Source organism: Vulpes lagopus, chromosome 6 (genome assembly GCF_018345385.1).
Source record: "Vulpes lagopus strain Blue_001 chromosome 6, ASM1834538v1, whole genome shotgun sequence".
Classification (NCBI taxonomy): domain Eukaryota; kingdom Metazoa; phylum Chordata; class Mammalia; order Carnivora; family Canidae; genus Vulpes; species Vulpes lagopus.
The window spans coordinates 69,618,733-69,631,969 of NC_054829.1; the positions used below are offsets into that span (position 1 = coordinate 69,618,733).

Below are 13,237 nucleotides of genomic sequence, written 5' to 3' on the forward strand. Positions count from 1 at the left end.
GCTGTAACTAAACCGCCGCCTTCTTTTTATTTACGACACCACTAAAACGAAACGTGGGAACATTCCTGAGCTTTTCGGGAACCCGGTGGAAAGAAGTTGGGGGCGGGGGGGAAGGAAGGGAAGGGGTGGAGCCAGACAGTGACCCGGAAGCAGAAGTGACTTCCACAGGCGGATTGCTGGGGAGCGGCAGCGGCGACCGCAGCGGTGGAAGCAGCAAATTATCTGTGTGCAGCTCCAAACTGGGAAGAAGATGCTAATTAAAGTGAAGGTGGGAGCACCTCCAGCCTTGCCAAGACGCTGTGGTACTGGGCTGGCCGCTGTGCCTTGCGGGAGAAGCAGGGAAGGAAAACCACGCCTTTCCCGAGCCTGGAGGGTGCTGACAGCCTCAGGGTTCCGCGCGAGGGGTGATGGGAAGTAGCCCCCCCCAAGAGGGCTTTGAGGGCTGGGGACCCCCCCCCCCCCCCCGAATACCGGGTCGGGTCCTGCTTTCTCACCAGGACTGTGCCATGACCCAGATGGAGGCCGCCTTTGTCTGGGGTCTCGCTCTCCTAGAACCCCCACGGTCATAGAGAAGGCCAAGCAGCAGCCTGGCTCGCCTTCTCGGATTCTAGGAATAAGCTGTAATCTCCATTCTGCATTGCCCTTCTTACCTGCTTCTCCCAGCCCCTAACGCAACTGCTTCCAAGCACGGCACAAAAACGTTAGCCTGGGGAACCGAGGGCCTCTCAGGAGCTAGACTGTAAGCCTTTGCTGGCTGTCGCCAATGTGCGGTGTCTCAGCCGGCCTTCAGGAACCAAAGCTGGGAGTGTGTTCAGTCAGCACCTGCCTTTCTGAGCCGGGCCTCCTGGACCAGCCTCACTTCCTTGACTGAGGCAGGTTAGTTATCCGTGCCCTGGTTCTTGGTACTAGTAGCGTTTCTTACATCTCTATCTCTCGCGTGATTCTTCACCAATTCCGGACTCTCATTAGTCCTATCTGCTATTGCTTCTTTCGTACCTACAGACCGAGAGAGAAACTAAAAATTGACGCAGTGCAACATTAGTTTGACCTTTTTACTGCAGAGTAAGTCTGTCATCAGCTCTTTAGTATATTTACCATGCTTAACAGCCATTCTTAACCTCTTCAGTCTTTCCAACTCATTTCTTAGCTGGGGATTGAGGCCAAAGAGCGTGTTAAAAATCATGGTTTTTCAAACTTTGATTAGACTAAAAGTCACTAATTGCAAGATCAATTCAGTGGGTCTCAAGCAACATTAAAAGAAAGAAAATAGAAATATCAGGATATTGTTTTGTGAAATTTTTGTTCTCGTTATATATATGTATATGTTCAATATATATGAAACACGTTTGTGTTATTAGCCTGTATGTAATTCTTAGTGTGAGTCACTGTCGAAGTCTGAGAAACACTAGAATGCTTTTGAATATGGATTCTCACATCCTCTTAGAGGTTATTAGTCATGTTCAGGGTTTTGTAAACTTCTAAAAATCTCAACCTACCTACACTAAGAAAATCTTACTAATGTCCCGTACAAACACAAAAAACTTACCATATGTGGTTATGCTCTGATATTTCCAGTTCCATTCTAGGTAGATTTCATAACTCACTGATGGATTGAGACCTGCACTTTAAAAAAAACCATTGCGTTCTGGTTGGGTTTTTCACTTTAAACGTGCACAAGAATCACCTGGGGATTTTGTTATGCTGATTCTAATTCCGTGGGTCTGCGGTGAGCCTTGAGAGTCTGTATTTCTAACATGCTCTTGGGTGATGCTGGTGCTGCTTGTCTGGGGACTACTACTAGATTTTGTCTCTTTGAATCCATTTTTTGTTTAGTATTTCTCTACAATTATAAGTCTCCTTTCCTGAAACACTTTTCTTTGTGCCTCCACAAACAGGTTTCTGTGTCCTTCATCTTTTTTGTTAACTGCATTTTAAAAAATAGGTTAAATGCAAACGAAAGCAATTAGTTAGCTCTTCTTTACTATAGGTTTTTTTTTTTTACTATAGGTTTTTATTAGCACAGTTCCTTTGTGAATTCTTCAACTGTCGTCTCCATGTAGCTAATTTTTCCCATATCTCTTTCTGCAGTCCTTTACAACAAAATCTCTCCTGATTTGTCTTCTCTTGATGTCTCATCTCTGAGAAATTAAAGACATCATCTTCAGCCTTAGGCCATCTTTCCAATACTCATCTCATACTGATATTGTCAATCTACCAGGTATCTGGAACCCAATTCTTTAGAGTCATTGTTCGCTTACAGAACCTAATTTTTCCTTTGAGAACTTCTTTTTTACTTGACTTTCTTTCCATTCCCATTACCCTTATTCTGGTCTAGGGTTTCATTAATTGATGTCTTTATTTCTCTGTAATACTTCCAACCAGGTTTTCCTACTATGTATCTCCTACTATGTAGACTCTAAAGTTCAGAGTCTAAGCTGAAACATGGCATACAAAAAAAAAAAATCAGTGTACAGGTCTTCTGTAAATTTCTTTCTCTTGTGGCTCAGCAGTTTAGCACCTGCCTTTGGCCCAAGGGCATGATCCTGTGGTTCTGGGATCGAGTCCCACATCAGACTCCCTGTGTAGAGCCTGCTTCTCCCTCTGCGTGTCTCTCTCTCTCTCTCTCTCTCTCTGTGTCTCTCATGAATAAATAAATAAAATCTTTAAATTTTTTTCTTTTTTTCTTTTCTTATTTATTTGCAAGCGCATGCAAAAGTGGGGGGAGGGGGAGAAGCCAACTCCCCACTGAGCCAGGATCCTGGGATCATGACCTGTTCTGAAGGCAGACGCTTAACCAACTGACCCATTCAGATGCCCCTTCTTTAAATAATATTTTTTATTTTAGTACTCCTTGACCCCACATCCTGCATCAGGATCTAGAACATTTTCACCCATACCCTGTGAAAATCCCATAGGTTAGTTTTGCTTGTTTTTGAATTTCATATAAATGGAGTTATAGGGTATGTAATTTTATGTCTAGTTTCTTTCAGCATTGTGTCTGTTGTCGTATCTGTGTAGTTCCTTCTTACTGTGTAGTATTACATTGATTGACTATCACAATTTGTTTAGCCATTCTCCTGTAGATGGACATTTGAGTTGTTTCCTGTTTCTGGCTGTTATGAAGACGGCTTCTATTGTTATACAAGTTCTTTTGTAGACATATATTTTCATTTACTTTGGGTATATACCTGTTAAGGAAATTACTGAGTCGTGTGGTAAATCTATGTAAATTTAAAACATACTGCCAAACAGTTCTCTAAGGGGTTGTACCATTTTACATTCCCATTCGCAGTGAATAAGCATTCCAGCTCCTTTATATCCTAGCTAATTTTTAGTCATGTCCTTTTTATTTTAGCTATTAAACTAGGTGTGAAATGTTAATTTCATTCCGGCTTTTTTTTTTTTTTTTTTTTTAAGGTTTTATTCATTTGAGGGAGAGCATAGGGAGGAGCAGAGGGGGGAAGAGAAAGCAACCCTACCTGCTGAGTGGTGAACCTGAGGCTGGGCTCAATCCCAGGACCTTGAGGTCCTGACCTGAGCCAAAGGCAGACACTTAACCGACTAAGCCACCCAGGAGCCCTTCATTCAGATGTAAACTGATGTGATTTCACCCAACATAGCACTTTGGCATTATACCTTGTGTTTGGATAGTAATATTCAATATGGCGTTTCCTTTTATACTGGTTCTATTCATTGTATGTCTCACCGTTTCTTGGTTGTAAATCTTTACTTGGAAAAGATTGTTGGTGGGCACCTGGGTGACTCACTTGGTTAAATGCCTTCTGCTCAGGTCATGCTCCCAGGGTCTCTGGATCAAGCCCCATGTTGGGCTCTCTGCTCAGCAGGGAGCCTGTTTTTCCCTCTCCCTCTGCCTGCCGCTAGCTCCCTGCTGCTTGTGCTTTGTCAAATAAATACATTAAAATCTTAAAAAAAAAAAAAAAAGAGAAAGATTGTTGGCAAGAGCTGGATCACTTAATTTCTTTTATATCCCCTCTGGTGCCTAAAGCAGTATGTTGGGTTTAGGTTCATCATTGACTTGCTAAACAGCATTGAATGTATTCCAAAGTCACAGTGACCAGATATGGGGGAAGAAACGCACTAAGACATATCAAGAATGTCTTTTAAAATTGTCCAATTCTTTGAATTTTAATTATGTACAATTTCAAACATATACAACAAGAGAGCGGAGGATATAAAGCATCTCATATCCAGCTTCAAAAACTATCACCTCATGGCCAATCTTAATTATATTCACTAACTTTCCTTACCTGATGTTTTTTTTTTTCTTACCTGATGTTTTAAGAAGCAAATCCCAAATAGCATAGCATGTGTTATTTGTATTTATTTAGTATTTATATGTAAAAAAAAGGACTTTTTTCTAAATTAACTATAATTATCACATCTAAAAGATTAAGTGAGTTCTCACTATCCTCAAATGTATCCCATTCTCTTATTTGTTTTGTACAGTTTGAATGTGAGTCCAACTAAGATCCATATGTTGCATTTGGTTGATAGGGATCTTAAGTGTTTTTCAAAAAACCTGTAATTCCCCCTTTTTCCCCTTTTTGCTGAATAAACTAGGTGGTGCGATAGAGTCTCCCACAGTTTGGATTTTGCTGATTACATTCCTATGCTGACTTTTTTGTTTTTAAAGATAGATTTATTTATTTATTATTATTTTTTATTTATAAAAGAGGGAAGAGAAGCAGGCTCCATGCAGAGAGCCCAGTGAGGGACTTGATCCCAGAACTCCAGCAAACGCTCAACTGCTGAGCCACCAGGCCTCCCGACTTATTTTTAGAGAGCAAGAGAAAGAGAGCGGGAGCAAGCACTCACAATCCCAAGCGGACTCCCTGCTGAGCAGGGAGCCTGAGGTAGGGTTCCACCTCAAGACCCTGAAAACATGACCTGAGCTGAAATGAAGAGTCGGATGCTCAACCGACTGAACCACCCAGGCCGCTCTTCCCGTGTTGATTTTTAATATATATTCCTTCAGTATTTCCTGTTGATTGGTAATAACATCTAGAAGCTTGATTTGTCTTTTGTATGTGTTCTTGTGAGAATAATTTATAGACGGTGGTATGGTATGGAATTCTGTCAACTTGTTTTGCATTCTATGATGTTAGTCATTGCCTAGGTCTGTTACAATTCTTTGGTGATTACAAAATGGGGGTGTCTAATTTTATTGTTACTTCTCATATTAGCTGGAATGCTCTAACAGTACCTATTAGTCACATGGGCTATTGAGCGCTTCTTGACAAGTTGCTAGTGAGACTGACTGAGTTACCTATTTTTTTTTTGTATTTAATTTTACTTATATAAATATAAAGCCTGAGACTTTATTTAGTCAGTGAAAAACTTAAGTATGCTCAGAACAAGTTAGGTATGTAAATCTACTTTTTTAATTGTAAATTAATAAATTTAAATATAGATCAGGTGTTTCAGATGAAAATTTACCATCTGAATTGAGACATGCTTGCAAGTATGAAAAGCACACAGAAATTTGAACATTTGGTTAGAACAGAAGAATGCAAAATATATTATGTTATACGTTGAATTGATAATATTTTGAATATATTGGGTTTAAGAATATTAAAGTTAATTTGACCTTTTAAAAATGTGACTGCTAGTATATTTAAAATTGTATGTGTGGTTTGCGTTACATTTACATCTCTTGGACAGTGCTGCTTTACAGAATCATTTTCTTATACTCTCATCAAGGACATTGTTCTAAAAATAATATTTTTCTCATTACAATGTATCCATGATATTAAAAAAAATGAAAAATACAGAAATGCACAAGTGATACAATTAAAAGCATCCATAATCTCACAACTCAAGATAAAAACATTCATGAATATTATCTTTCCAAATTTTTTTTAAAGATTTTATTTATTTTTTTAACATCTTTAAAATTTTAATTTATTTATGATAGTCACACAGAGAGAGAGAGAGAGCGCGAGAGAGAGAGAGAGAGAGAGAGAGAGAGGGAGAAGCAGGCTCCCTGCACCAGGAGCCCAACGTGGGACTCGATCCAGGGTCTCCAGGATCGCACCCTAGGCCAAAGGCAGGCGCCAAACCGCTGCGCCACCCAGGGATCCCTCTTTCCAAATTTTTTTGAAACCATATGGATGGATACACATATGTATTTTGTGGGGTTTTTTTTTTTAAACAAAATTGGACTTATATCCTTATTCCACACATTATTTGAGGATTATGTGATTTTCCCTCTGTCATAATTTATTTAACCCTCAGTTGTTTGATATTTAGGTTGATTGTAATTTTTCAGTACCGAAAGGCTATAATGACCATTGTCATAGATACACTTTTTAACAGTCATGATTATCTTCCTGAAAGTGTTGTTATGGGGACACCACTTTGCCAGATTGTTCTTTGGATATATAGGCTTCTACAGTCAGAAACAAAGGCCAGTCCTTAGAGTTTTAAATTTTACAAACCAATAATTTTTTTTTCTTAATGTCATTAGGTCCAAGCATCCTAGCCTTGGGAGAGCAGTTCTTTTAGTCTTTTTTTTTTTTTTTTTTAGGATTTTATTTGAGAGAGCGCATGAGTAGAAGAAGGGGCAAAGGGGAGAGGGAAAAGCAGACTCCCCTCTGAGCAGGGAGTACAATGGAAGCAGGACTCAATTCCAGGACTCTGGGGCCACCAACTGAGCCAAAGGCAGACCCTTAACCAACCGAGCCACCCAGGCGCCCCTCTAAGGGTACTTAATACTCTTTAAAATTTCTTATTTTAAATCAGAATGAGTATTTGTTTATTATAAATGTCATGGAGTATATTTTTATTAGAAATTTTAATAGTGCAGATAAAGGGAAAGTTACCCTTGATAAACCCTCTCCTCAGTGCTACTCTCCTCAAAGATAATTACTGTTACAGGAGATATGTATGCTTTTAATCCTTTCTTCTATGCAAATACATATGTATATAGCTACAAATGGAAAATGATAATTATACATTCTTTAGATCTTTCTGTGTTAGTGTACAAACTGTTGCTAATAAACACTTCATTCTGTACCATAGTTGAATAGTTTATTAATAGGCACTAGGCTGTTCCTAATGGTTTACAGTAAACCTGTTTAATAAACACTTTCTTCTTCGGATATTTGCTCAAGTTTCAGGTTTTTCCTTTAAGTTAGTTAATCTAGAAATAGATTATCTGCTTGAAGAATTCTTGCATTTAAAGTATTAAGATCAGGGCACCTGGGTGGCTCGGTTGGTTGAGTGTCTGTCTTCAGCTCAGGTCCTGATCCCATAGTCCTGGGATTGAGTCCGGCTTAATGCTCCTTGCTCAGCAGGGAATCTGCTTCTTCCTCTGCCCCTCCCCACTGTGCACTCTTTCTCACTCTCAAAATAAATAAAATCTTTTTAAAAATAAAGTATTAAGATCAATAAAGTGAAATAATTTATGAATGACACAGAATTGCAAACTTTTCATTTTGTCCGAAAGGGCTTAAAGAAAACACCGTATGTTGTTTCTGTCATTCAGAACTTTTTTAGTTTTTATTTATTTTTAATTTTTAGAAAAGATTTTATTTTAGAGAACATGGGGAGGGGCAGAAGGAAAGGGAGAGAGAATCTCAAGCCGACTCTGAGCTGAACACAGAGCCTGACTCAGGCCTCCATCTCATGACCCTGAGATCATGCATGACCTTAGCCCAAATCAAGAGTTGAACACTTAGCCAACTGAGTCTCCCAGGTGCCCTGAATATATTTTTATGAAAAATCTCACTTTTGTCATTTTTCCCATAAATTGTCACACAGCCCAGCATGGGTTGGGGTAGAATCTTGAGAATCACTATTGTAATTTACTCTTTTGCACCCAAATAAATCTAAAGGAGTTACTCTTGGATCTTTAAAAAATATTTAAAAAAAAATTTTTTTTTTACTGAACTGATTCTCATGGTTGAGAAATTAGGTCCTAAGTACTGTCATCATGCTGATCAATGTGAATACCATAAGTAGAAACCATATGTTATTTTTTTAACCTATCACAGCATACATTGGGTCCCAAAACCAGACCAGTGAGACTCAGGCAGTTACTGTGTACAGAGCTTTAAAAAAAAAAAAAAAAATGGGCACAGGCACTGGGACCAGAGAGTGTGTTTGGGTCTACACTCTCCTTTTGATTTCATAGGCATGCTTTTTAACTTACCCAAGCCCCATTTTCATCTATAAAATGGTAATAGTGATAGTACATATCTCATGAATACTTACAAGGATTAAATATATTGATGCACTTAGGGGAGTTTCTGGCTGTTGGAAAGTGTTAATTAAATGTTGGCTGTGGTCATAATGTAATCATTTGTGTGCTTAGCCCTTTCACAAATACTCATCATTTATGTGTCAAACTGTGCTTTGTGCTTAGATTAGGAAGATGAATTTCTGTTTTTTTCTGAAGGTCGGAGTGTAAATTAGAGGGTTTGACACTTAAACAACTAGCAATAGGTATTAAAGTGCGCTGGGAACCAGTCATCAATTCTAAAGGGTCCTTGAACATTTGGGAAAGAGTGGGGGAGCTTATGGGAACAAAGAAAACAGTAGAAACAAAGAAATATTCCTAATCAGGCTGGTGTGGTCTGGATTACTGTAGACTGGTGTGCAGATAGAGCTTTAAGAGCAAGAATGAAAAAAAAAGCAAGGGTGAATGGGAGATTAAATTAGATGAAGCACAACATTTTATTATTTTAATTTATTTATTCATAGAGACACACACAGAGAGAGAGGCAGAGACACAGGCAGAGGGAGAAGCAGGTACCATACAAGAGCCCGACTTGGGACTCGATCTCGGGTCTCCAGGATCAGGCCCTGGGCTGCAGGCAGCGCTAAACTGCTGCGCCACCGAGGCTGCCCGAAGCACAACATTTTAAAGTATACAATCAGTGTAATTATTACATGTATTAGCAGCTTTTAGCCTGTGGAAGAAGTCAAGACTAGAGCTGCAATGTAGTACTTAGGTAGGAGTCTGGAGAAGTTAGAGGAGAATGGAATATTGAATTTTAGTGTTACTTAAAAAGCTGGGACGCCGGGATCCCTGGGTGGCGCAGCGGTTTGGCGCCTGCCTTTGGCCCAGGGCGCGATCCTGGAGACCCGGGATCGAATCCCACATTGGGCTCCCGGTGCATGGAGCCTGCTTCTCCCTCTGCCTGTGTCTCTGCCTCTCTCTCTATCTCTCTGTGACTATCATAAATAAATAAAAATTTAAAAAAAAAAAAAAAAAAGCTGGGACGCCTGGGTGGCTCGTCTGACTTCATCTCAGGGCATGATCTCAGGGTCCTGGGATCAAGCCCACGTTGGGCTCCCTGCTCAGTGGGGAGCCTGCTTCTCCTCCCTCTGCCCCTCCCCCCGCTTGTGCTTGCTCGCTTTCTTCAAATGAATAAAATTTTTTTTTTTTTTTTATGAATAAAATTTTTAAAAAACAACAACAAAAAGCTGGTTAGAGGTGGTCCCTGGTGTCCCTGAGAATTTGAGAAATTATATGTTAATTGCTAGCTTTAATAAGGAAACAAAAGTGTCCTGATTCAAAGGCATGCTGTCCTTAGAACATCTCTTACTGCTATCTCATCAAAGGAATGCCAATATTCTCTTGGATTATAATGAGGTGGGGTGGGAGGATGGGGGGGGGGGTAAAATGGTTCACAGCATCTTGTCCTATCAAAACTGTCTACAGCCTAAAAGTGTTTGATAAATACAGGTATGGGTCACATTCTTCAAGCAGCTTTGCCTCGAACATGCTTCTCTCAGAAGCTGTAGATCCCCAGAGACCAGAGCAGGGTGTTTTATGTAGAAAACTTGTATGTTAGGCTGTAGGACTCATAAAACACTTGCCTGTTTCAGACGCTGACCGGAAAGGAGATTGAGATTGACATTGAACCCACAGACAAGGTAATATATGGCCAATACTTCATGCCTGTCTCCCTACATGCACATTTGTGTGGATATGCTGATGAACTCAGTCCTTTTCCCTCTCATGCTATCTGCATAGCTCTTGTTCTTTCCACTTCCATGGTTCTACCCCTTAGCAGTCCCTGATTACTTGTACTCCTAAAGGTGGAGCGAATCAAGGAGCGTGTGGAGGAGAAAGAGGGAATCCCCCCACAGCAGCAGCGGCTCATCTACAGTGGAAAACAGATGTGAGTTTGACATGGGTATGAGGTGTGGCAATTTTACATGAGGTTGAGGGAGCAAATACTGGAGGAGGAGCCTCAGATCCTTTGAAGCCTATGAATTCCTTCTCAGAATAAGATTTTTGCAGACATAAAATACATAGATTTACAAAATTATATTGAGATACAGTTCTCAAACTACTAAAAACAAGTTTGTGATATAATATGCAGTTTATTAATACATTAAGATCTAATAGTGGGTCTAATTACCATAATTTTGACATTTTCAAAATATTTGCAAACAGTTGTAATATGATATGAAAATAATTTCTGTTGTTAACACGTGGCTCATGTTGCTAATACCACTGTGGGTTTTTTGCCTGTGTTCACAATTAAAAATATCAAATGTCAGTTAAGGGTTAGTAAAAATAAAGATGTAATTTTTTTTCTCACCTGAGTTCATAAACCAGGAAAAAGACTTAAGAAACCCAGTGTGAGAATCCTGTTCTAGATGGTATTTCTAAGGTCTTTTTTTCCCCCTCTTCCTGCAGGAATGATGAGAAGACAGCAGCTGATTACAAGATCCTAGGTGGTTCAGTCCTCCACCTGGTGTTGGCTCTGAGAGGAGGAGGTGGTCTTAGGCAGTGATGGGCCCTCCCTCCATTTTACCTCCTTACCCTGTCACTCATAATGAGGCACCATATATCCTCTCACTCTGTGGGATATCAGAGCCACTGCCCCCTCTCCTGGATGCTCAGTCTTGTTTGGTGGGAGAGGGTGAGGACCCCAGGATGCAGTGTTCCTGGCCCAAAGGGCCCTTGCTGGCTATTGGGTTTTAGTTTGCAGTCCTGTGTGCTTCCCTCTCTTACGGCCATGTCCCTAGTTGTCAATAAAATATTTCCTAACCTCCTGGAATCTTTCTTGTATTGCACAAATGTGACTGAAATGGGCCCCGTTCACACTCATTTACACCTCTGAAGAAGTAGGACAATGGAGGGGAATGTGCCCTTGGGGTGGGGATTATCAGACTTTAGGAAAGTCCACTCTAGGTGGTCTGGAACCGGGGTTTACTAGCTCAGGAGATCTAATTACTGGCATCTCTTCCCAATCCCCTAAGTGATTTCATGCAGGTAACTTGAAATTGGCCACAAGTGGCAAACAATGCAAACTGGTTGTTGCACATTTACCAGTATACTACTGATGTGGGAGGTAGAAACCGGGACAGTGATTCCCTTTGTAGCCCCACTGGACATTTGGGCCTGATTCCAGAAGGGCTTCAATCAAGGGCTTTACGAACACTACATCTGTGGTGGCTAGAGTGCTGCTCAGGGCTCTGGGTGCTATACTTGTAGAGAGGCAGATTTGGAGAGAGGTTGGGGAGTGACAAGCTCTGGGTCGCTTAGGTCTCAATTGGTAAGATAAAGTGCCAAAGGCTCCTCTCCCTGGCTTCACTGGTTTAGCCCCCTGCGGCCAGGCTGGGTGGAGTGGAGAAGGAGGCAGGTGCCCTGGAGAGGCCGGACCCGGGCCCGGGCCGTGGCGCCAGCGCTTTGCCGCGGTCCCTCCCCCGCTCCCCCAGCAGAAGGCGCTCTGGCGCGGTCTCCAGGCCCACGGCCCCCGCGCCGCGCCGCTCTAGTCGCCGGTTCCGTGAGGCGGGCGGGGCAGGGCTAGCCGCCGCGGAGAGCCTCGCCTCGGAGCGCGCAGCCGGTCGGCCCGGCCATGGCGCGGCTCCCGAAGCTGGCGGTCTTCGACCTCGGTGAGGCGACGGGCCTGGGGAGCTCTCCTTTTCCAGACCCCGGCCGCAGCGCCCGAGGCCTGCGCGCCCCGAGCCTGAACCCGCCTCCGTCCTCCCGCAGATTACACGCTCTGGCCGTTCTGGGTGGACACGCACGTAGACCCCCCGTTCCACAGGAGCAGGTGAGGCGGCGCTGGCGGGGCGGGCGGCGGCCGGGCCGGGCCGGGCCGGGCCGCGGCTGAGCGCGCTCTCGCCCTCCAGCGACGGGGCCGTCCGGGATAGGCGGGGCCAGGCCGTCCGACTGTACCCAGAGGTGCCTGACGTCCTGCAGCAGTTGCAGGACCTTGACGTGCCCGTCGCGGCCGCTTCACGGTAAGGAGAGCCCCTGAAGAACGCCGCCGGCCTCACGCCGGGAGACGCGTGCGGGAGACGTCTCGCGGAGCCGGGTGGCTGCAAGAACCTGGGCCGTGCAGATTTGCACCTATTTGCGTATCTAAGGTACCGTCTCCGGTGCCTTTTGTTGATTAAACATTGGCCCAGCGCCGCCTGTGTCAGACGGGGACGCTAGGGAGTTGAGTGAGGACCGAGGATGCCTACCTATCCCAGAAAAATAACAAGTTGATTTCCCCTTGGTTCAACATAACTTGGCTTGCAGCCCAGGCCTTCCGGATCCCATCTAGGATACTTTTTTGTAGGACGGGGGAGATCGAAGGGGCCAACCAGCTACTGGAGCTCTTTGGCCTTGACAGATATTTTGTTCATCGGGAAATCTATCCAGGCAGCAAGGTCACCCACTTTGAGAGGTATGCGGAGGTAAGGGTAGGAACGGGGAGACCAGAGAGGAGGAAGGAGCTAAGAAGTCAGCGTGGCCCTTCCCTGCCCCTCCTTGCACAGGTTGCAGCAGAAGACTGGAGTTGTTTTCTCCCAGATGATCTTCTTTGATGACGAGAAGCGGAATATCGTAGACGTCAGCAAACTAGGTACTGAATGGTGAGGTTAGCCCTTTGGGGGATGAGGAGAAAGGGTTACTATGAGGGGTTAGGCAGGTAGGCACAGGATGGGTAGTTTGCATGATAGCCTTGGGTGAGAGGACAACAAGGCCTGATGAAATGTGGCTTATTTTCTTTCTAGGAGTTACCTGCATTCATGTCCAGAATGGAATGAATCTTCAAACCCTAACTCAAGGACTAGAGACATTTGCGAAGGCCCAAGCTGGGCCCTGAGATCCAGGCCTGTGGATGAGCCTCATTTGAGGCATAAAACTGAAAGGAAATCAGGAAGGCATTTTCAGGTGTATTTGTAAATTATTAAAGTATGTTTGTGTGCGACGGAAGAGAGCTTCCGGCTTGTATCTACTTTTCTAGCGTTGTAGCCGGCATCT

General features: G+C 43.0%; 2 protein-coding genes across 2 annotated transcripts; both read left to right on the forward strand.

Moving 5' to 3' along the window:
* The first annotated feature begins 129 nt into the window (after window positions 1-129).
* Window positions 130-11,039, forward strand: NEDD8 (NEDD8 ubiquitin like modifier). Its single transcript, XM_041758883.1, has 4 exons — window positions 130-268; window positions 9,856-9,903; window positions 10,069-10,151; window positions 10,676-11,039. Exons 1-4 carry the CDS (start codon window positions 251-253, stop codon window positions 10,770-10,772), a joined length of 246 nt encoding a protein of 81 aa, XP_041614817.1. The 5' UTR covers window positions 130-250; the 3' UTR covers window positions 10,773-11,039.
* A 678-nt stretch (window positions 11,040-11,717) lies between these two features.
* LOC121493174 (magnesium-dependent phosphatase 1) lies at window positions 11,718-13,189 on the forward strand. Its single transcript, XM_041758882.1, has 6 exons — window positions 11,718-11,877; window positions 11,978-12,038; window positions 12,118-12,228; window positions 12,552-12,659; window positions 12,751-12,836; window positions 12,988-13,189. The coding sequence occupies exons 1-6, from the start codon at window positions 11,841-11,843 to the stop codon at window positions 13,077-13,079; spliced, it is 495 nt and encodes a 164-aa protein (XP_041614816.1). The 5' UTR covers window positions 11,718-11,840; the 3' UTR covers window positions 13,080-13,189.
* The last annotated feature ends 48 nt before the right edge of the window (window positions 13,190-13,237 follow it).

Excerpts from the sequence above, each read along its gene's own strand:
- LOC121493174 (XM_041758882.1), top strand. The coding sequence starts at position 11,841 with ATGGCGCGGCTCCCGAAGCTGGCGGTCTTCGACCTCG. Across the intron at positions 12,229-12,551 it reads CCCGTCGCGGCCGCTTCACG|GACGGGGGAGATCGAAGGGG; the intron begins GTAAGGAGAGCC and ends ACTTTTTTGTAG. Across the intron at positions 12,660-12,750 it reads AAGGTCACCCACTTTGAGAG|GTTGCAGCAGAAGACTGGAG; the intron begins GTATGCGGAGGT and ends CTCCTTGCACAG.
- NEDD8 (XM_041758883.1), top strand. Across the intron at positions 9,904-10,068 it reads ACATTGAACCCACAGACAAG|GTGGAGCGAATCAAGGAGCG; the intron begins GTAATATATGGC and ends GTACTCCTAAAG. Across the intron at positions 10,152-10,675 it reads ATCTACAGTGGAAAACAGAT|GAATGATGAGAAGACAGCAG; the intron begins GTGAGTTTGACA and ends CTCTTCCTGCAG.